This window comes from Castor canadensis, chromosome 5 (genome assembly GCF_047511655.1).
Source record: "Castor canadensis chromosome 5, mCasCan1.hap1v2, whole genome shotgun sequence".
In the NCBI taxonomy this organism is placed as follows: Eukaryota; Metazoa; Chordata; class Mammalia; order Rodentia; family Castoridae; genus Castor; species Castor canadensis.
The window spans coordinates 74,608,091-74,630,085 of record NC_133390.1 but is presented as its reverse complement, the minus strand read 5'-3'; the positions used below and the strand labels follow the sequence as shown (position 1 = coordinate 74,630,085).

At 38.5% G+C, this 21,995-nt stretch overlaps 2 protein-coding genes across 7 annotated transcripts in view; one reads left to right on the top strand and one right to left on the bottom strand.

Moving 5' to 3' along the window:
• Ncbp2 (nuclear cap binding protein subunit 2) overlaps positions 1-5,139 on the top strand; it is a 31,545-nt gene extending 26,406 nt beyond the window's left edge. For both annotated transcript variants that reach the window (XM_074073447.1, XM_020169177.2), the window contains exons 2-4: positions 1,213-1,394; positions 2,834-2,972; positions 3,401-5,139. In XM_074073447.1, the coding sequence (XP_073929548.1) occupies positions 1,345-1,394; positions 2,834-2,972; positions 3,401-3,472 (261 nt within the window). In that variant the 5' untranslated portion in view covers positions 1,213-1,344 and the 3' untranslated portion in view covers positions 3,473-5,139. The remainder of the gene's footprint in view (positions 1-1,212; positions 1,395-2,833; positions 2,973-3,400) is intronic.
• Positions 5,140-6,179: 1,040 nt separating this feature from the next.
• Positions 6,180-21,995, bottom strand: part of Senp5 (SUMO specific peptidase 5) — a 41,624-nt gene continuing 25,808 nt past the window's right edge. For 3 of the 5 annotated variants that reach the window (XM_074073431.1, XM_074073430.1, XM_020169171.2), the window contains 4 exons: positions 18,769-18,906; positions 12,697-12,780; positions 10,487-10,537; positions 6,180-9,710 (listed from right to left, as the gene is read on the bottom strand). In XM_074073431.1, the coding sequence (XP_073929532.1) occupies positions 9,600-9,710; positions 10,487-10,537; positions 12,697-12,780; positions 18,769-18,906 (384 nt within the window). In that variant the 3' untranslated portion in view covers positions 6,180-9,599. Of the gene's footprint in view, positions 9,711-10,486; positions 10,538-12,696; positions 12,781-12,804; positions 12,841-18,768; positions 18,907-21,995 lie in introns of those variants that run through there. The other 2 variants (XM_074073432.1, XM_074073433.1) reach the window with 2 other exon arrangements.

The window sequence follows — 21,995 nt, the reverse complement described above, 5'->3', positions numbered from 1 at the left end:
AAATCCCTTCACAAAAAAGGATTGGAGGAGTGGCTCAAGTTATAGGCCCTGAGTTCAAGCCCCAATACCACCAAAAAAAAAAAAAGAGACTTGCTAAGCACAGTGGCTCATGCCTATTATCCTAGCTATTCAGGTGGCAGAGAGGGAGAGATCAGGAGTATTGATTCAAGGCCAGCAAAAAGTTTAAGAAACACTTATCTCCGTTAATAAAAGCCAGGCATGGTGGTATGTGCCTGTTATCTCAGGTGCGTGTGAAGTATAAATAAAAGGATTTCAGAGCTGTGTGCCAGTGTCTCACACCTGTAATCCTAGCTGCTCAGGAGGCAAAGATCAGGAGGATCTTGGTTTGAAACCAACCTGGGCAAACAGTTCATGAGACCCTATCACGAAAAAAACCATCACAAAAAAGGAATGGCTTCAAGGTGTAGGCCCTGAGTTCAAACTCCAGTACCACAAAAAAAGAAAAAAAAATGGATTTCAGTCCAGGCTGGCCAGGAGACACCCTATGAAACAGGGCTGAGGGTGTGGCCGCTAAGTGCTAGACCCTAAGTTCAAACCCCCAGTACTACCAAAAAAAAAAAAGATTGTGTGTGGTATTGGGGGATTGAATTCAGGGCCTTGCACCTACCACTTGAGCCATGTCCCCAATCTGTGAGACCTTTTTTGCTCTTAGTAATCAATAAATTTTCTCCTGCACTCAGAGAACAATAATGTGAACATGCAAATCATCTCAGCAGTTGTTGCTTTGAACAGTCTCTATTGGAGTATTACAAGGGGAATGGTATCTCTGAAGATCTGCTTACTTTTTCACTACAGAGGATAAAAGGATCCTTTATATTGGGTCAAGGTCTAGAATTTAAACTTGGGCCATTAGAGAAGGATCATGAGGACATGGAGTATGCAACAAAAAAAAAAAAGTTAGTTGTGTGGGTGGCAGTCTGGTGTAGGAAAAAGAAGGGTGCATACCTTGCCTCTTCCTTCACTGAAAGCAGCCTGGACTGTGTTGTTAGTACCTCACTGAATGTAAGCACTCCCTTTTTAGGCAAGGAATTTGTGGATTGGGATGGTGAAAGAATTGATTTCCAAATAAGAACTGATGATTTTTTTAGCAGTACTGGAGTTTGAAGAACTGATGAATTTTTAACTTACTTTATATTATTTTAAGCAAGGCTCTTTTTTTAAAGTTATGCTTGTCTCTACTTGAAATTCTAGGGTGACAATGAAGAACAAGAAAAATTACTGAAGAAAAGCTGTACATTGTATGTTGGAAATCTTTCCTTTTACACAACTGAAGAACAAATTTATGAACTCTTCAGCAAAAGTGGTGATATAAAAAAGATCATTATGGGTCTGGATAAAGTGAAAAAAACAGCATGTGGATTCTGTTTTGTGGAGTATCCTTTCTTGTTGAACTATGACTATTGGTTGCCTTTTTTTATGATGAGGATATTAGTTTATTAGCTTCCCTACACTTGTCTCTACCTCTTCTTCCTATGTGTCTATACTCTTATGTTGTGAAATCTGGTACTATTTACATTCTGTTCTGAAATTCAAGTTTTGCTCATGGTTGGAATTTTTTTTGGGGGGAGGGGAGTGTAATGGGGTTTGAACTCAGGGCCTCACACCTGCTGGCAGGTACTCTTACCGCTTGAGCAACTCTGCTGGCCCTGTTTTGTAGTGGGTTTTTTTCAAGATAGGGTCTCAAGAACTATTTAACCATGATCCTCCTGATCTCTGCCTCCTAAATAGCTAGAATTACAGGTGTGAGCCACCCCGTGCCCAGCTGCTCATGGTTGATTCTTTTAAGAAAAGCAATTGTCAGCCAGATGCGATGACTTGCACCTATAATCCTAGCTACTTGGAAAACTGAGATCAGAAGGATTGCAGTTCAAGGCCAGCCCAGGCAAAAAGTCAGAAGAGACCCCATGTCAACCAATAGCTTGACGGGTGGCATGCATCTGTTATCCCAGCTACGCAGGAGGCAGAGATTGAGAGGATCAGCACTCCAGGCCAGCCTGGACAAAAAAGTTTGTAAGACCCCATCTCAACAGAAGAAGCTGGGTGGTGGTATATCATCTCAGCTACTGTGTGAAGCATAAATAGGAGGATCAAGGTCAAAGCTGGCCTGCGCAGCTACCCAGGCCAGAAAGAACCTACCTCCAAAGAATGAGCAAGAAGGGCAGAGGTGAGGCTTGAGCAGTAGAGTGCCTTCCAAACAAGTGTAAAGCCTTGAATTCAAACCCCCCAAAAAACAGTTGTCAAGGGCTAGGGGGGTGGCTCAAGTGGTAGAGTCCCTGCCTGTCCTCCAGCATGCCAGACGTGTACTTTACTACTGAGTTATAACCTGTATAACCACTCCTGTTTTTTTTTTTTTTTTGAATAGTCTCTATAGCCCATGTTGACCTCAAACGCTCCTCCTGTGCACTGGGATTACAGGTATGCACCACAACATCCAGCCACACTTGCTCTTTTAAGTTTTGTTTTGTTTTGTTTTTATGGAGGTACTGTATGGTTTGTAGTCTAAACCTGCACTGAACATTATTTTTGTGAATCAAAGTATGGGGACAATGGGATCAAATAATTATTAATTTCATGGAATATCCAGGAAATCATGAGCAATGTAGCCATGGATAAGTATCATATGCCTCTCCTAAGTGCTTCTGGACCAGACTCCAACTGGTCTATGTAAGCTGATTTGTCTTTGAAATCAGTTTGGTTGGACTAACTTTTATAATTTTTCTTAACTAACTCAGCTGCACTTAGATGTTGGTTCCTGTGTTTCCAAAAACATTTGGAGAAATACTAGTAGTCTTCCTTAACGCTTATACTTAAGATACTATTCAAGAGCAGATGCAGAAAATGCCATGCGGTACATAAATGGAACTCGTCTCGATGACCGGATCATTCGCACAGACTGGGATGCAGGCTTTAAGGAGGGCAGGCAGTATGGACGTGGGCGATCTGGGGGCCAGGTATGCTGGAAAGGTCTCTGCTGAGCCTTTGCCTGGGATTCCAGTTATAATGCAAGTGTTTTGTCAACTTGTGCCTCTAGCCTTGTCAGAAACTACCTTTTTAATTTTTATTTTTTGAGACACAATCTCTCCATTGTATCCCAGGCTGGCCTGTAGCCCTGGTTGATCTTGAACTCAAGATCCTCCTTTCTCTGTCTTCTGAGTGTTGGAATTAATCATGCACGACCATGCCTGGTAATAATTTTTTTAAACCTTAAAATAGTATGTACTATACATCTTTATAAGCAGTCGTTAACTGAACTAAAACATATGCTAGTTGAATGTTCACATGATGACATCTGAAAAGGTTTAGGTATTTGTCTGACATGATTGTGGGAGGTGTATTTGTTACACCAGAATATTACAGCATTGTGTTCTTCTCAATAAAGGTCCGAGATGAGTATCGTCAAGACTATGATGCTGGGAGAGGCGGCTATGGAAAATTGGCACAAAACCAGTGAATGGTGAAAGCCCATCAGGGCACAACTCACTCCTTCAGCCTGTTGAGTTTGTTGAACATTACCCAAGGTCTGATCAATGTCTCTACTGAGCTAGAAGCCCCTTCATAGTTTTCCTCCAAAACAGTAAAAAAGAGAATCCAAAAAATGCATTTAATTCTAGTCTTAGAATCTTGGCTATATATCAGGTTATCAGAATGATTTTCTGTTACCAGGTCAAAAATTGTGTTCCTTAGCAACATATTTGATATATGATGTTAATTAAGCTGTCAGCCAAGAGTACCACACGTTTTAGGTAGACTAGGTTAGAAAAATGCAAAAATTTGTTTTACTGTGCTTTAGTTTAAATAGGTTCATGATCTTCATGGAATGATTTTTTTAATTTAAAAAAATTTAAAATAAATTTTAAATTTAAGAGCATGAGATAAGTTTACTAAATGGGGGCTAGGGAGTGGCTCAAGTGATAACAGTACTTGCCTAGCAAGCATGAGGCCCTGAGTTCAATCCCCAGTACCACCAAAAAATTTTACTAAAAAGAATTTTGCTATGTTTTACAGTTTTGCTTGTAATTGATATCACTCATAATTGGGATCAGGTGTTTGACAACTGGATATTTTCTGTGCTGAATTCTAATCTCTAAAGGCAAACGTAGAAGTCAAGGACCTTCCTAAATAAAGCAAGCTGAGACGGTCTTGTGGATGCTACCTACTTCTATGCTTTATACACCAGGAAACCAGATGCAGGACTTGAAGAGTATTTACTAACACATTTTTTCAAAAGTTTAAAAAAAAAAAGGCAAGGGTTTAAATTCAGAGCTCAGAGAAGCTCAGATACACTAAGGGGGAAGGGATAATGTCAGTGGGAAATGGAATGAAACAGATCAAGAGATTAAGAGTTCAAACATTGCTTTTTGACATGAAGATTGCTGTTAGGTCCATCAGATTGATCCTTTCCATTTTCAGTATGATCTTAGGAATAAAATAGGTTTTTATTTTACTTTTTTGCAATATTGGGATTGAACCCAGGGCCTCACAAGCATGCTAGACAAGTGAACTACCATTTGTGTTTTCAAAAATAGCTTGAGCATTAAGAGAATGCTTAACACAAATTATCAGAGGTTCTTCCTACAGGAAATGTTTCTTTCAGCCAGTTTTCTCTTTTTCCTCCAAACTGTGCTGAGGTTCAAGCCTTAATAGCGAGCTGATGGTTTTTACAGAGAAGGAAGTCTAGAGAATTTATTTTGCATATGTTAAGAAGTGATTTCTAGTATTATATGAGTCTAATTTTCCCTAATATGAAAAAAATGTCAATCTTTTTCATCTAGCAACAAGTATCTTCTAACTTCCACTAGTTTGTAAAGGTTTGGACTGAAGTACCTCAGTGTGAATATCTTTCATGTTACAGTAAGTGAGTTTTCTCAAATTTCAAACTGGTTAACTGAATTTTTAAAGAGCTGTTAACAGTTATAATGCTTAGGAAGAAATTTGTAAACATTTAATGAGGATACAATATTTGGTTTAAAATTTGTTTTTACACTGTAGCTTAAACTAATGTCTTTTATATTCTTTTGTAGTAAAACAACAGATTTCTATAAGCCTTGAAATCAAAGACAGTCATTCTTATTTGAATTGTGTCTTCTATAATGGGTCTCAATAAAGTTGGACCAATTATTGTCTCTGCCTCTTTGCTCACCTATAAGGAGAGACATGTTCTGAAACTCCTTTACACTGTACTGTCTGTCTACAAATAAGTTTTGGGGAGAATCTACAAACAATTACAGAATTTCCATGTCCATTTCAATTTGATTTTTGCAAGTAGTTATGGCTTCATGTAAAGGTAAAGAGCATGGTTGTTCTTGTGAAAACTGAAAGGTTCCCCAGCAACTCTTGATGGAAGAATACATGCTCCAGGTGATTGGAGGGGAAGGGAAATTGGGGCTGAATTAAGCAAACCTTAGGCTGGAGGTATGGCTCAAGCAAAAGAGTGCTTGTCCAGCAAGTGAATGAAGCCGTGAGTTCAAACCCCAGTACCATAGGGTGGAGGGGTTTTAAAAAAAAAAAAAAAAAAAAAGAGGACCTGAGGGATATTTCTTATGCTTGATGATGCTACCTATGACAGTCTTTTCATTGCACCCCTCTTTCCTATCTCAGGAATGGCATCTGACCTGTATCTCACTTTTTTTAGTCAGAGAAAAAGAGAACTCAGACCACTATGCTGATATTAGGGACTATGATATGTGGGTAAAGGGTCATATCTAGGCCGAGTAGGGTGTGTAGAATTATTGGGTCTCTATACATTATTAGTGAAAGAGCTCTGCTACCTAGTATGTTTAGCCACTCACCACCTGCGGCTGTTTAACAGCAATAAAATTAGACATTCACTTTCTCAATCATTCTAACCATATTTTAAATACTCAGTAGCCACATGTAACTGGCTGGCTTTTGTTTGTTTGGTTTTAGTCCTAGGAATTGACCCCAGGGCCTTGCACTTGCTAGACAAACATTGTAGAATGTAAGCCATGTCCCCAGCTCTCCACTAGTACTTTTTTATTGGATAAACATTTCTAGAATGGTAGAAAATTCTATTAGCGCAGTTCTAAATATAGGCTGTTTAGGGCCTACACTGGTCACTCTTCTTAAATAAGCTGTGTTACTAGGAAAATAAACTGTTTACCGAACAGTACACGTTATTTAACACAAGAGAACACAAGTTTATAAAGGCATTTAGTTTATTTTTCAAAAAAATATTTTGCTAGAAGGGTTGAGTATTGTAATTTTACATGATCATAATCTTTTAATAAATTCTTTTTCTGACCAACAGGTACCATTTAAGTGAACTTGTCAAGGTCTGCTTTTGTAGCACCCAAATATAGTTAGCACTTTTCTGATGGTATTCCCTAGGTCTTAATTCTCTACAGGCCAGGTGGCAGAGCTAGCACATAACAAAGTATGTGCTCTAAAATGGATGACCAACTTGGTTTCTTAACATAATGAAGCAGAACAGATAATCAGTATATCTAGTTCACACTGTTAATTCACTGTTTCTCACCTGAAGGGTCTGACCCACCCAGATTCCCAGTACTTCTAACATAGGAAAGCAGTGAAACACAATTGCAGAGAAAAAGGGCAACTCAGATTAGGTGAGTGGTGGCTTTGTCCTACTAAGGTCTGTTACTGTTTTGTTTCAACTATAAATTCAAGATGACCATGTTATTTATATTTAATGATAAGTAGAAAATACAATGCAAAGGCAAAAATGTGGGATTATTGGCAATAACTGCTCCTGTACTTAAAGAAGCTAACTGAAAGTTGGTTCTCTATGATTCTTGAGAAAACTAAAAGATGAATTAAGTCTACACTCATTGCTACAGATTTAACGAAAAAGATCACTGGAAAGAAGCAACTATAGCCTGATAAGTTTGCCCATACAGATGACTGGCAGCTTGCTGAAGGCTGGTCATAAATAGCTTTTAGTTTTTGTAAGGCCTGCACTCAACCCCAATGGTATAAGGTCTGCCTACTCTGTGGCAGACCCAAACAGTTCAGTGCCAAGCTAGTGACAATAAAGCAATGCCTATCTCTCACCAAGAGCTCAGAGTTTATTTCAAAAATGGCTTTGCTGCAAGGAAGCAATTACTGCAAACATGAGGACAAAAGACTTTCTTTCTAGGACTTGAGCTAAATAGAGGGTTACACCTATCCACAAGATCAGAGGGAAAAGTAACTATGTGCTGAAACCAAGTTTCATGAATGACAGAAACATGTTTAAAACAGACTTAAATACTCAATATTTAGGTTAAACCATGCTGGGCAGCATACCTCAAGTTGCCCTATCATGCTGGAAGTGAAAGAGTTAACTAGACTTGGACAGCTCAATTCACTGTGTTCATCATTGCACGCCTTGGTGCTAACATGATGACCATTTCTCAAGATTGGGGAAAATGGCAACTCAAACTGTGGGCATTAAGATTCTTGCAGAAACCAGGCAGGGAGGTTCATACCTATAATCCCAGCACTCAGGAGGCTGAAAATTGCAAGTCTGAGGCCAGCCTGGGCTATATGGTGAAATGCTATCTCAAAAAAAAACCCAAAAGATTCTCATAGGAACATAGCTCTTTCGTCTTTCTGCATGATGCATCTGTCACTGGAAAACTGAGATGCTTCCCCACTCTGAAGTACAATCTTTTTTTTAAAGTTCAAGATATTTTGAGTCAATTGCCTAGTTACTGGCTACTTTGGTATAGCCACCAAAAGGGAAAAAAAGGCAAATGTCTCACATACAAATTTTAAAGAATCTCATTGCTGGCATAATTTTAAAAACACCTTCCCCACTCTTAAAATTCTCATCTTTCCTAATGGCTACACAACCTTACCTGTAGCAGCATAAAGTGCCCCTACTCCCAGTCTTTTTAGCGACCTGACGCACAATAAGCAATACTGACCTGGTTTTAACTAAGGACTTTGAGTCTGGAGGACTCAGGAAAGTACTGGGCTGGGTGTTGGGAACCCTGCATGTAAACACAGTCTGACTGAACCCTCAAATATGGGCAGTCAGCTTTGCTCAGCCATATCTTATGGCCAAGTTAAACATTTTACCGTTTGCAACAACCTACACTTAACCAGGCATAAATTCAAGTATCTTGTCATTTACTTGGTACTTTTCTGTACAAGCTTCTGAGTTTCTAAACATTTTCCTCCCCCAGTTCAGAAAAGATAATTGGGTACATTTAATGTTTCTTTCTTATTTCCTTTCAAATATGTCACAAAAGGCCAGATTAAAGATGCAAGAGCCATCACTTTCATCCTAATGCAGCTACAGTGTAAGGACAGGGCGACTTATCCCTAGAGAATGAAGTTCAAAAGAAGGGGAGGAAAAAAAAACCAAACTACTGGAGTGTCAGGACTGGCCTTGCATATTGCTGTGATTTGGGGAAGATGGAAACACTTCTAATACATATGCTGTACTCCCACAGAAGTCATTCGTTACCTTCCCTCTTCTCCACACTCACCTACAAAAGACCTGAAGTCAGTTTTCCATTTTGAAGTTTATATTTTAGATAGTCTGGAAATATAAATTTATTTGGTAAATCTTGTATCTTGAATCATATGGGAGGCAACACAGGGAAGTGACAACTTGCAAATTACTTCTAGAAAAGAGTGAATTCTCATTTGTTTGATCACTATAGTTTGATGGGTGCTAAGCTTTTTCACAGGTCAAAACCAGAAAAGTCCAAGGAATTCAATGTCGCAGCAACAGTCTTTATGAGATTTAGGTCATGTATTAGAACTGCAAAGATTGAAATGTCCTTCAAAATAACTGGCCCCACTATGAAGTTGCTGTTTATTTTTTTTGGCCTGTTGATGTATGTGTAAAACAGTGATGTCCAACAATAAACCGGAATTTTATTTTGCTGAGTTGTTCTAACAAAAAAAAAAAAAAAAAATAACTGGCCCCAAAGGTTGCCACCTTTTTCTCAAACTTTAATCGGCTCTTCCCAAAACAGGCATTGTGATTCCCAGTGTGCGTTCATATACAGAACAGCCCCATCAACTTACAGCCACTTCCATCTCACCCTTCAAAAGGACTGCATCTCATGCTCTGAGACTCACTTGGAGAGGGAAGTCAGTGAAAAGTGCTGCTGGCAAAAGTAAAACAGGAATGGCTTTGTCAAAACCACTCCAAGCTACCCCTTATATTCCAGGGAACATCTATCTGAATTTTCTGTATCAAAAAAATCTTGTGTTTTTAGGTTCTGAGGTTAAATTTTAAACCTGTATTCAGTCCACATCTAACTAAGTTTCAAAAGCTGCACCAAATCTACTAGGCTTTTTTTTTTTTTAATACTCTTCACTGCATGCTCTGTCTACATGCATGCGTTTGGATAATAAATATTAAATATGGGAGGAAGGGACGCGCGGAATCCATAAAGTTAAAAATGAAACCAAACTGAACATTAAAAAAGTACATGGTAGCTGGAGAAATGAGTAAGGGCAAAAAATAAATTTGAGGTAACAATAGTGGCCCAACACCACTAATCAGAAATATCTGTAAAAATTCAAATAAGCGTTTGGAGATTCAAGTAACAAACCATCTGCTCCAACTTGGTCAGATTTCCAGAGTCCCTTCTGAGTCAGTCCAGGAGCCGGCACTCACACAGCTCCTTGTAAATCCTCTTCCGCACACGCGGCATGTCTTCTTGAGAGAACTGGAAAGGCTGGTCTAAGGCGAGGCACTTGCAGTACTGCAAAGATCCCAGAAACATGTAAGTGGCAGCCCACTATATTTAAACATATGCACCCTTGACATTATAAAATTTGTGGGAATTTGTAAAAATATATCATTTTGTAACATTTACCTCCAAATTATAGTCAGCTTTTTGGGCAAGTGTATGGCTAGGGATCTCTCCTCCCTCCTGAACCAATACTGTGAAAAGCAAGCAACTGATGAAGAGGCTCCAATTCCTCCCAAAGTGCGGCCTGCTGAGCAAGCAGCTTGATCTCACATGGCTATTAAGTGGGAATGTGAACTTGTTTATAAACCTCAAACATTCATGAGGTATAGGAATGAAGCTACTTTCTAAGATCTTTGCAAATCATTAAATTTGTGGATTATATAATTTCCTTCACAAATGTAACTGAAATTTTTTCATAGTCCTTTTAGACCTTAAAGGACTAAAAGCATGAGGTGGCAGTTTTTTAATGTAGCTCTTATTTAAAATCTTAACTACTCTATCAAAGACCTCAATGGTCTTTGATATGGACAAATTCAAGTCAGTCTCTGGTGAAGCTTATTAATAACCTCAAGAAGACATGGATGATACCCATTTATTTGTTCAATCTTGGCCTTGGAAGGTGGTCCTTCCTAATGATACTATCTGAAAATGCAGAAACCACTGTGTCTTAACAACAGAAAGAGGAAGGAAAAGCTGTTGCCTATTATACAGAGACTACCTTCTCTCCTCTCTAAATATAACAAAATTCACATATGTAAATTCTGAAAAAACAATTATTTCTTTACCTGGAGCACAAAGACTCCACAGTCACTGTCATTTTTCTGTTGTGGAATACACTGAAGGGGAAAATAAAATGGTCATTAAAATAAGATCAAATACTCCTCTTCAGATAAGAAAAAGTATTTTATGGACAAACAAGCAAGAGTCAGGAAAGTTGTACCTGTCCAGGACAGCTGGTATAGACCTCTAATATAGTAAATGTTTAATTTTATGGAGGCATCTGGCCATATGAAAAAAGCAATAAAGTGGCAACCACAATTTAAAGAACACTTTGCCTAAATATGAGAAATAGGAAAATTAAATAAAAAACTTATTTTAAAAACATCCACTTGGATAATGAGTTATGCTGTCAATTCACTGACAAAACTTTGTCAATTCACTTTGGAAACAAAGTGGAACTGTGGATCAGCATATGCCTGGACTCTCAACAGTCAGATTGTAACAATTCTAGCAGTCTTCACTTTTTGTCTCACATTACATAACCCTATCCTATATTTGAAAGAAATCATGTAAAGGTAAACAGCTGGTTTGCAAAAGAACTGCTTATTATATTCTGTCTAAAGTGGGAATATGCAACATCCTGGCTAAATGTACAACACCTAGATATTCTAGGTGGGGAAATTCAGAAAATTTACAAGTTCAGTTTGGGTTTGAACAGATATACAGTAAGCCCATTTGCTGTATTTATTTACAGATTTATTACACATGGTTTTGACCAAGAATAGACAAAAAATGAAAATCATGCCAGGTGCTGGTGGCTCACACCTGTAATCCTAGCTACCCAGGAGGCAGAGATCAGGAAGATGGCAGTTTGAAGCCCACTCCAGGCGAATAGTTCAAGAGGCTGTATCTTAAAAATACCAAACACAAAAAAGGACTGGTGGAGTGGCTCAAGTGGTAGAGCGTCTGCCTAGCAAGTGTAAGGCCCAGAGTTCAAACCCTGGTACCACCACAAAAAAAAAAAAATGAAAATACACTACACTGCTTAGTTGATACAGAGAAGCTCTTAGTTGTGTTTAAATCTTGTGATCTGCTGTTTCCCTGCTCTTACTTTTGTGAAAATTTGCCTCCCAAAAAACCAAATGGTGGGTTGGAGGAGTGGTAGAGCGCCTGCCTGGCAAGCACAAGGCCCTGAATCCAACCCTCAGTACTGCCAAAAAAAAAAAAAAGCTTATAAGCAAGGTAAAAGTAACAGTAGTTCTCCCAAGTCAAAAAAGACATGTAATGTGCTTAATTTAAGCGATCAAGTGAAAATTTTATATTTGTTGAAAGGCAGCATGTCTTTAGTGCAAGCTGGGCTGCATTATGGGAAAATGAATCAAGTATCCATAGTACAAGTACTGAATTCTATGCATTTTGAGCATTTCCAGTTTTTCCTCAATGGCAGTATCCTTAGAACCATATAGCTGTGGACACCAAGGGTCTACTGTATTGAATTGCTGGAAACACAAAACTTTGGCTTAATTTTAAAATTTAGTACCTGGTTCAGTTCAAGGATAAACTAATAAATCTTGTCTTTTTGGATATGAGTTCAAGGTTTGTTTCAAGACTCTGTCTTATCACTGGCTCAATGATCTAGACAGACCTGAGTTCAAACACCTGCCTCAATAGTTCCAATGTCGTTTGGTGAAGGTCACACTCAGGTTTTAGGTTTTTCATATATAAAATAAAAGTGCTGCTTATCCTTACATGACTGCCTACCTCACAGGTTTGTAAGGAACATATGAGATCCTTACAGAAAAACAATAAAACTGACCATAAATTCTAAGACCCTGGTATTCATGACAGGACTGAGGGGGCTATGCCTATGACCTTTGTCCCACATAGAGCTTTAATGTCTTTGGGCCAGACATGATGGGGCTTCCTATTTGCTTAGAAAGTACCCCAGTTCTCTTGCTCCCTGGGTAGACTCAAATAGTCTTATTAGTATTTCTCTTGGTCTATATGGATCATATGGAAATAACAGCCATGAGCAACCACATCATTACCACTTGTCCCAGGGGAAGTTGTAAATAACTTATATTACCTGCCCCCAACAAGCACGGGAAACTGAGCAGCCAGATGAAGTAGTTATCAGGGTTATTCTGAGCTGCTTCCTTGAAGCTTCCTTGAGGCTCTCTTTGTCACCAGTCTTCAAATGCTTTTACAGGCATCTACCCCTTGGATCACTGCCTCCCCTGGACATGCCAAAGTTTCATTCGCATCATATACTTACCTTCGTAACAGCAGTCTGCCAACCCTGAAGAAATTCAGGTCTATTTTTTTCTCTGGCTTCCGTCAGCAAATACTTTCTTATATTCTGGTTAAAAAGAAACCACAACACAGATGCTGTGTTCCATCAGTTGGTGAAAAATGGAACCTGCCCGCAGCAGATAGAAGCAAAGGAAAAGACTGTGGCCTCACATAATTGGGTAGACTATGCATTAAAGTTTAGAGCTGGAACTTAATTTCCAAACTTTCACTTCATATTGTTAAGGCGGACTCAGAACTGGACACTGGTATTTGTTTATATTAGAATATAAGACAGCCTTTTTAATCAGTAAGTCAACTTGCTACATTTGAAACTTATATATTAGAAGGTCTTAATCACTGCCAATAGTCAAAAGAGGGAAGGAAAGCATGGTAGAAATCATTAATAACTAAAATTAAATGAACAACATTGCAGCTGTAGATAGAATCCTTATTTTTGAAGGCTACAGGAAAGGTAACTTTCAGTTTCAGAAAGTTACCTAACCCATTCTGCATACCAAATAGTTAAGTCCGCTGTTGAAATCTCTACCACAATGAAGCCTGCGGTAGTTTCAAATTTTCCCTATGTGCTAAAAATCTTTATGCTTATTTTTCTAAATCAAGTGAGACATGGAAGGTTACATGAATTAAATAAACCCCTCAGAGGATGAAGTAGAATTGCCTCTTTGGAAGAAAAAAACATTTAGTGAAAAGATATGCTTAATATTTAACAAAGAATGACTGTATGTTGCTCTTCTTTTTCCAAACAAGTGACTTCTTGTTCTCAGAATATTATATGTAAACTTACAAGTAAAATATAGGCAAAAAAGACTTGTCTTAAAAATGGTCACCTACGGGCTATTAGAGTGGCTAAAGTAGTAGAGTGCCTGGCTAGCAAGCATAAGGCCCTGAATTCAAACTTCAGTACCAAAAAAAAAAAGTTACCTACATCAACCATCAACATTTATTGAGCAGGGGACATAGTAGTAAATAAAGCTGTCAAAGTCCCTGCACTCACACCACCTACACATATTTAGGAATTGTTTAAAACATTTCTTATCAAACCAACCAACTCTTTGAAATACAAGCTCCCAATTCCCATTTAGAGCCACTTCTGTGGCTCCCACATCCTCTTAAAACAACTGCCTAACCCCACTTGCTTGGATGACTGTGCTTGGCTCTAAACGACTCTGTTATCACCCAAATGAAGTCTGTCTTAGGGTCTTTTTGCAAATGGACAAAGTTACGAGGCTAACTGTAATTTTGCTGAAAAGGTAAGAACTCTGCAGGATATCACAATGAAATCCCTTTGTACAATACAACTAATAAAAATTAAAAAAATAAAGAATTCTGCAAAAATTCAGAAGACAAAATTTTTAGCAGAGTACATGCCTGGAATCCCAGCTACTCAGAGGTAGAAGAGAATTTTGAGTTCAAAGCTAGCCTAGGATACAAAGCGAGATCCCATCTCAAAAAAAAAAGGGAGACTTCTTAGATGACTGTGTAGAAGAACTAAGAGTCCAATTCAGAATCACCTCATAAACAAACTATACTTTATGAACAAAATTCTGTTTTAACCCCCATCATTTGTTCCATGAAAGCAAATGTCTGTCTAGCTCTTCCCTGACTTCCCAGCATCCATGCCTGGCACAAAGCAAAGGTTAAATAGTTCCCAGGTGAAATAATTTTCCTGACCCCCCCTTCCTGCCTCTGTCAAAATCTGATTATTAAAGACACTGATATGGCTACACTTTTTTTCATATCTTTCCAAGTTTGTCCAGGAAAGAGACAACACAGACAGGCTCTGGACAAGTGAGGGCAGTGTTGGTTAAGAAAAACAAGGAATTAAACTGGAAAACACACTCACACCTGGAGTTAGAGAACTCTAGGTCCAAGATTCTCAGGGTTGCTGCTGCTGCTTTTTTTTTTTTTGTATTTCTTAGAACAAAAAACCTTGGATTTTGAAAACTTGGCCTTATAATTTCTTTATACTTACTTTTTAAGTTAAATCTTAATTATATAAGAAATACAAGACACTCTACTTGAAACAAAAAAAATCATAATATCTCAAACAAGGCAAATTCCTTTTTACTATTAGTCCTACTCCTTTCTACACTTACAAAAAGGTAACCACAAAAATAAAAATTATAAGCATCCAGCCCATCTTTTTGTTTTATTTTTGTTTTTGAGACAGGGTCTCACATGTTGTCCAAGCTGGTCTCAAGTTCTGGGGCTCAAGTGAGCCTCCTGGGTCTATAGACATGCACCACCAAGCCTGGCCATCCAGGCATTTTTTTTTTTTTTTGGAAATATATGTATATATATAGCTATATACATATACACACACACGTGTAATTTTCTACCAATAAATTATTTTATTGTATCATTCTGCTACAACTGGCTTTTAGAACTCAATTATAGGAGTTGGGGTGATGCGCAAATGGTAGAGCACCTACCTAGAAAACTCAAAGCCCTGAGTTCAAATCCCAGAACCAGGAAAAAAAAAATCCCACTCCATTATGCTGTTGTGAATATAAAGCACTTGCCTAGCACACACAAGGCCCTGGGTGAAATTCCTGGCACTGAAATAAATAAATAAATAAAAACTCAATTTATGTCTTAGAGCTCTTTCCACCTTAGCCTATGGAAATCTACTATATTTATTAACTACTGTGGTCAGTTAATAGTATGGATATACTGTGGCATAATTAGTTTTTCTCTTGGTAAAGCTAATTCAAGTTATTTAACTTTTCACTATTATAAATAGACCTTGAGAGCTTGTTTGGAGGTTCTAACAGGGGAGCGCAGCTACTCGTGTACCCTTGACCGAAGAACGGTCCTCCTCTATCAGGGACGGTCGTCCTCCTCAACCGAGCGCGCAGCTTCAGGAGGGACACACATGGAGTGGTGAGGGAGGAAGGGGACACCCACCTAGCCTGCCAGGTCAGCCGAATCAACCCTGGCGATCAATGGGGTGACAGATGTCGCAGCCAGATCGCCCTCACATCCATTTTTCACTATGTACATGCCCCATTCATAAAACCATTTTTTATGTTACAAAGACACATTAATGTCTGTGGCTTTTTTCATTAGGAACTAATTAGCACTGCAGTTGTCCAAGTAGCCATATGAATTCTATACCTCACCAGAAAATATTCTACTATAATAGGTAAAAAATGGAACCCTGATGGAGACTGTTTTTTTCTGGTGGTAGAAATCAAACCCAGAGCTCCATACCTATTAGGCAAGTGCTTTACTACTGAGCTACAATTCCAGTCCCACTGATAGTTGTTATTTTTTGTTTTGTTTTTTAACGTTTAGCAAGGATTACTTTTAGTATAACAGGATAAAGGAGAAGTGGAAAGAAAAAGAGGAACATTTCCTGTTCCCACGGAGGAAATGGGAGTAAAAGACTAACCACCTGATACAGTTTTAATTTGTCTTTCTCTTATTTCTGGTAAGGCTAGACACCTATGTGGGATATTTTTTGTTGTTTGTTACTTTGTTTTGCTAGACAACTATGTTTTGCTAGACATCTTGTTAGGTTTCTGTTTGTATTTTGTTTTTGAGACAGGGTCTTGCTATATAGTCTAGGATGGCCTCCATGCACACTTCCCTGTTTAATACTTATTTGAATTTTTCCTAAAAATTACTTGTGTTGTCCTTTGTCCATTTCTATTAGTCCCTTCCTAAGAGTTCTTTATATATTCTAAATAATAATTGTGTTATATATATCACAAACATCTTCTCCAAGTTTGTCACTTATCTTTTACCTTTATGACATATGGGAGTTTTACTTATTTATTTTTTTGGTGGTGCTACAGATTCAACCCAGGGCCTTATGCATGCTCTACCACTGACCCTACCCCACACCCACCCTGATATGCAGAAAATTTTAATTGTGATATGATTAAATTTATCAAGCTGTTCCTTGTATCTTTTTTTTTTCTTTTGCTTCTGTGTTAACAGCCTTTCTCTACTCCAAGAACATAACATCTACATTTTATTCAAATATTTTTGCAGTTTTATGTTTTATATTTAGGTCTTTATTCCATTTGAAATTTGTTCTTATAAATAGTATAAAGTAAGCATATACATCTAGCTTTTCTAATTAATAACTAATATTCCCAGTGTTTTAACTTAATAGCTTGTCTTTTCCCAATTTTATCATATAAACTTTATAACATAGTTTGGTATCTAGTAGAGTAAGTATGCCTTCTCTATTCTAGTTTGAAACTGTTTTAGTTATTTATCCACATGAATTCTACAATATGAATTCTAGAAGGAGCTTATTAGGTTCCATTCAAAATCCTGTTAGAGCTGGGTGTGATGTTATATGCCTATAATCCCAACACTGATGGAGGAAGGGGAATGGTTAAGGAAGGATAATCTTGAGTTTGAAGCCAGCCTGGGTTACTCAGCAAGACTCTGTCTCAGAAACCAACAGGGGGGCTGGCGGAGTGGCACAAGCAGCAAGAGTGCCTGCCTAGTAAGCATCAGGTCCTGAGTTCAAACCCCAGTGCTATCAAAAAAAAAAAAAAAAAAAAAAAACCAAACAACGGGCTATGGGTATAGCTAAGTGGTAAAGTGCTTGCCTAGCATGTGCAAAGCCTTGGGTTTGATCCCCAGCAATGAAAAAAAATTATGTTGGAAAACTGATTAGGATGAAAATTAGTAGAAATTAGTTTAGAGAGAACTGATCTTTTCAATATTGAGTCTGCCTGCCTCTCTACCTTGTCAGTTTCTTAAATAACTAAATAAAGGTATAAATTATTACATTTCTTGCTAGGGAATATTCCTGGATAAATTTTGCTCTGTTGCTTTTGTAAATGGAATCTTTTGCTTTCAGTCACATTTTCTAACTGATTCTTTTTTTCTTTTCTTTTTTGCCAGTACTGAGGTTTGAACTCAGGGACTTCTAGTAGGTACTCTATCATTTGAGCCACTTCTTAGTAATTTTTTGCTTTTAGTTTGTTTTTCAGATAGGGTCTTGCTTTTGCCCAGGCTAGTCTCAGATTGTCATCCTCCTACTCTGCCTCTGGCTTGTTTTTTTTTTTGGAGGTGGGGAAGAGAAGGTTTGCCTTTTTTTTTTGAGATAGAGTCTCACTAACTTTTTTGCTTTGGCTGGCCTTGAACCATGACCCTCTCATCTCTGCCTCTCTCATAGGTGGGATTTTAGATGTAAAATCTAAAAAGTAGATGCCTACTTTTTTGTTTTTTTGTAGTGGGACAGGGGTTTGAACTCAGGGCTTCATGCTTGCAAAGCAGGTGCTCTACTTTTTGAGCCACACCTGCAGTCCATTTGCTCTGGTTATTTTGGAGATGGGGGTCTCTTGAACTATTTGCTTGGGTCTGGCCTTGAACCACAATCCTCCTGATCTCTGCCTCTCAGTTAGGATTCCAGGTGTGAACCATGAGTGCCAGCTCTAACTGGTTTTTGACTGTACAGGAAAATCAGGAAATCTACTGATTTTTTCTGGCTTTTGTATTCCACCATCTGGTTGCACTGGTATTAGTGTTAGCTGAACTCTAATGTGCCAGTGATTCTCTTAGGCTATGATTTATTCTATAGTTATTTTGAAGACAGAAACAAATCCTTGGCTCTGAGAGAAACCAAAGAAAAGTTTCTACCCATATTCAAGAAACAATGCTAGGTAGGCGCCGGTAAGAGATAAGGAGGATTGATGTTCGAAGCCAGCCTAGGCAAACAGTTCACAAGACTCTATCTAGAAAATACCCATCACAAAAATGGCTGATGGAGTGGCTCAAGGTGTAGGCCCTGAGTTCAATCCCCAGTACAGCAAAAACAAATTCTAAAAACAGAAAAAGTGCTGACACAATCCAAATAGGCATGTATCTCAGAGCGGATCCAGGTCTTAGACATCTACCTTTCCCACCCTAATAGTCTTCCTGCAGTCTATTTCTCTGCTAACAGTTTAGGACTTTCCTAAAAGAAACTGTTCCTGTGTGGTACAGTCTTCCATTGTTCTATCTAGAGCTAAAATACAAGTTGGCTAACCACAAGATAAATGAGAAAGTAGGCAAGATATTAACTTACCTCCACACAAAACTTAAAATGAATGCCTTGGGAATCATAAAATGAAATAATTCGATTAGAGAGTGTCACAGTAATGAGAGACCAGTGGACTTCCAGGTGAATAGGAATCAACAGAAGACTCTTTTTAAACAAATCCACCTGATAAAGAAAAGAGAAAGAAATGCAGTCATTAGCATAGACCCAACAACAAACAGCAGTTTCCATTTGACCTTAGATATGCTAAAAGTCATAAAACTAGGAAGTAGTGAACCAGAATTTAACCTAGGTCTTACTATAAAGTATAATATACAACAAGAAAAATTAATAGAAAACACTTTTTTTTTTTTTTTGGTACTGGAGATTGAACCGGTGGCCTTTGCATGCTAGACAAACACTTGCCCACTGAGCTACATCCCCAGCCCACTATTTTTCATTTAAACCTGTGTTTATCAACTGTCTGATATGACTTGGTCTGAAATTTTTTTTTTGAACAGTGCTGTGCATCAAACCCTGACACATGCTACACAAGTGCTTCCCCAGCCCTCTATTCTTGTTCACGAAGATATAGTATTAGAAAACAGCACAAATTCTAACTCATGTTTCTACTGACAGTACAGTAGTTAAGACTGTGAGCTAGAAGCAAGGCTGTTTAAGTTCAAATAATGGCCCTTCCACTTATTAGCCAGATGGCTTTGGCAATTTTCTTAGCCTTCTGGTGTCCTGATTTCCTGAAGTATGAAATGTAGAACACAGCAGTACCTATCTTATGAATTTGTGGGGAATGACAAGAGAACATATGAAAAATGCATAAAAATGTGCTTTGGAGGCTGGGGGTGTGGTTCAAGTGGTAGAGCACCTGCCTAGCAAGTACAGACCCCAAATTCAAACCTAGTACCACCAAAAAAAAAAAAGTGTTTTGATACACTGTAAGTAACCTATAAATCTTGAACTATTATCACTATTATTCCCATGTATCTCCAGATGTCAAAATTGAGAGAAGCATCCTTGATACTTTACACACCCTTTATATCAAATTTACAATCTGAACATACATCTTGTATGTCCTAGTACATATCCTTTACAACCTAGAAATATTTGCGATTCCACTGAAAATTCCAGGGGTATAACAGATATTTAGAAACTGTTTCTGTTAGAAAGCACCGACTCCTTACTTGGGTGCACAAGTTAACCGAAAGCAGGAAAAAAAACTTGGTATCCCTGCCTCCATTTTGCATCTGTCTTTGCTCCGAGCCATTCTGTCCTGCAGTCACCTTGCAACCACCTTGGAATCCAGGAAGGAGAATACTGATTTATAACATCTTCATTTTGCAGGACAGACACCCCACGCACACACACACACCTTCACAATCGAGGACAAGTACCTAAAATGATGAGGCTGCAACCTGGAGCAGGAGTAATCATTTCATGGGAACCAGATTGCTATGTTCAAGTGATGACAGTAATGACAACTTCTCCAGAACCCTTTGCAGAACCAGAACTGAGATAATGATTAACTAGGCCACATTGTAACTGAGATTGTTTAACTCTACATACCTCTGCCCCCTGTTCCAATTCTTCCTTTATTTATACCTAAAGCTCAACTGGAGGCCTGGCTCTACCACTTGCCTAATAAGTGCAGGGCCCTGAGTTCAAACCCCAGTACCACAAAGCAAATAACAAAAAAACCCTAAAGCTCATGTCTACACCCCAAAGACGGGATGAAGTGTTCACTTTCCCTCTTCCTGCAGTACACTATGCTGTGTAATAAACCTCTTTCAGCAGTACTTGTCTCTTATTTGGTATGTTGGGCTTTTGGCCTATGGGTTGGTAAAGTAGCAGGTGCTCCAAGCTGGCAGACTTGCTTAAGTAGTGTAGAGCACCTGCCTAGCAAGGATGAGGCCCTGAATTCAAACTCCAGTACTGCCAAAAAACAAACAAACAAACAAAAAAACAAATAGTGCACCATAATGTTTGTAAAAAAAAACAAAAAGAAAACAAAAAAAACTGAATGTAAAGCTAGGTGTGGTGGTACACATTTGGAACACTGGCATTTGAGGGCTGAGGCAGCCTCAAGTGGTAGAGTGCTTGCCTAGTAAGTGTGAGGATCTGAGTTCAAACTCCAATATCACCAAGAAAAGAAAAAAATTTGTTTCTGGGCTTTTTGTTTGTGTTTTTTTGGCGGCACTGGGGTTTGAACTAGGGGCCTCATACTTCTGCTCTTACTGTTTGAGTCACTCCACCAGCCTTGAGAGTATTTTAGTGATTACTTTGGTTAAAAAATTTACAAGACTATTTTAAATGAGATCTGATTCTCAGAAACTAATTTATCAAGTCTTCCTGCTATAAATGAATCTTTTATTAGTAACTTTGGAGCAAAGTACTTTGACTGCTGCTCTTCAGTTTCTCCATTTATAAACCTGGTATTGTAAGAGGTGCTTAAATTGCTTTTGGTTAAAAGCACTGACACCTTACTTGGGCCCATGAATTAGCTAAAAACAGGAGAAAAGCTTATTATCTCTGGCTCCTTTTTGTAGTTGTGGTCCTTTGTTCTGAACCATTCTCTCCCACAGCCACCTTGGAATCAATGAAGGATAGGAATGATCGATAATATCATTATGACAAGGGACTGAAACTACTCTAAGGAGCCTTGTAGGACAGACCACCCCCCAAATGAGGACAAATACCTATAATGACGAAGGCTGTATCTGGCAGCAGAAGTACTCATCTCTTAGGAACCAAATTGTTCCCCTCAAGTGATGACAGCAATAACAACTCCAAAACCCTCAAAGAGCAAGACCTGATGATAATGGTCAACCAGGCCCCACATGACCAATGTGATGACCACAGAACAACCTGTGACACACTGTTTAATTATGCATACCTTTTGTCCCCTGACTTAATTCTTTGTTTATTTAAAGCTAAAGCTCATGTCTGTACCCCACAGGTAGCTAAAGATGGGCTGAACTGCTTACTTTACCACTTCCCACAGCATATCCGGGGCTGCGTAATAAAATTCCTTTTTCTGTCGCTCATCATGTCTATTTAGTCGATATATGGGGTTAAGTGGCTGGACCTGAAATGTAGAATCCTAGGAGTTTGGGCCTTGGATCCAAATCTCCATTTTCAGTATGAGGGGATTTGGACAAAACAAAATACAGAGCTAGGGGTAGGAAATTCCACACATGAATTCATGCCAATGGGCCCAGTCAAAAGACCAGCATAAAGGTTGGGGATATAGCTCACTGGTA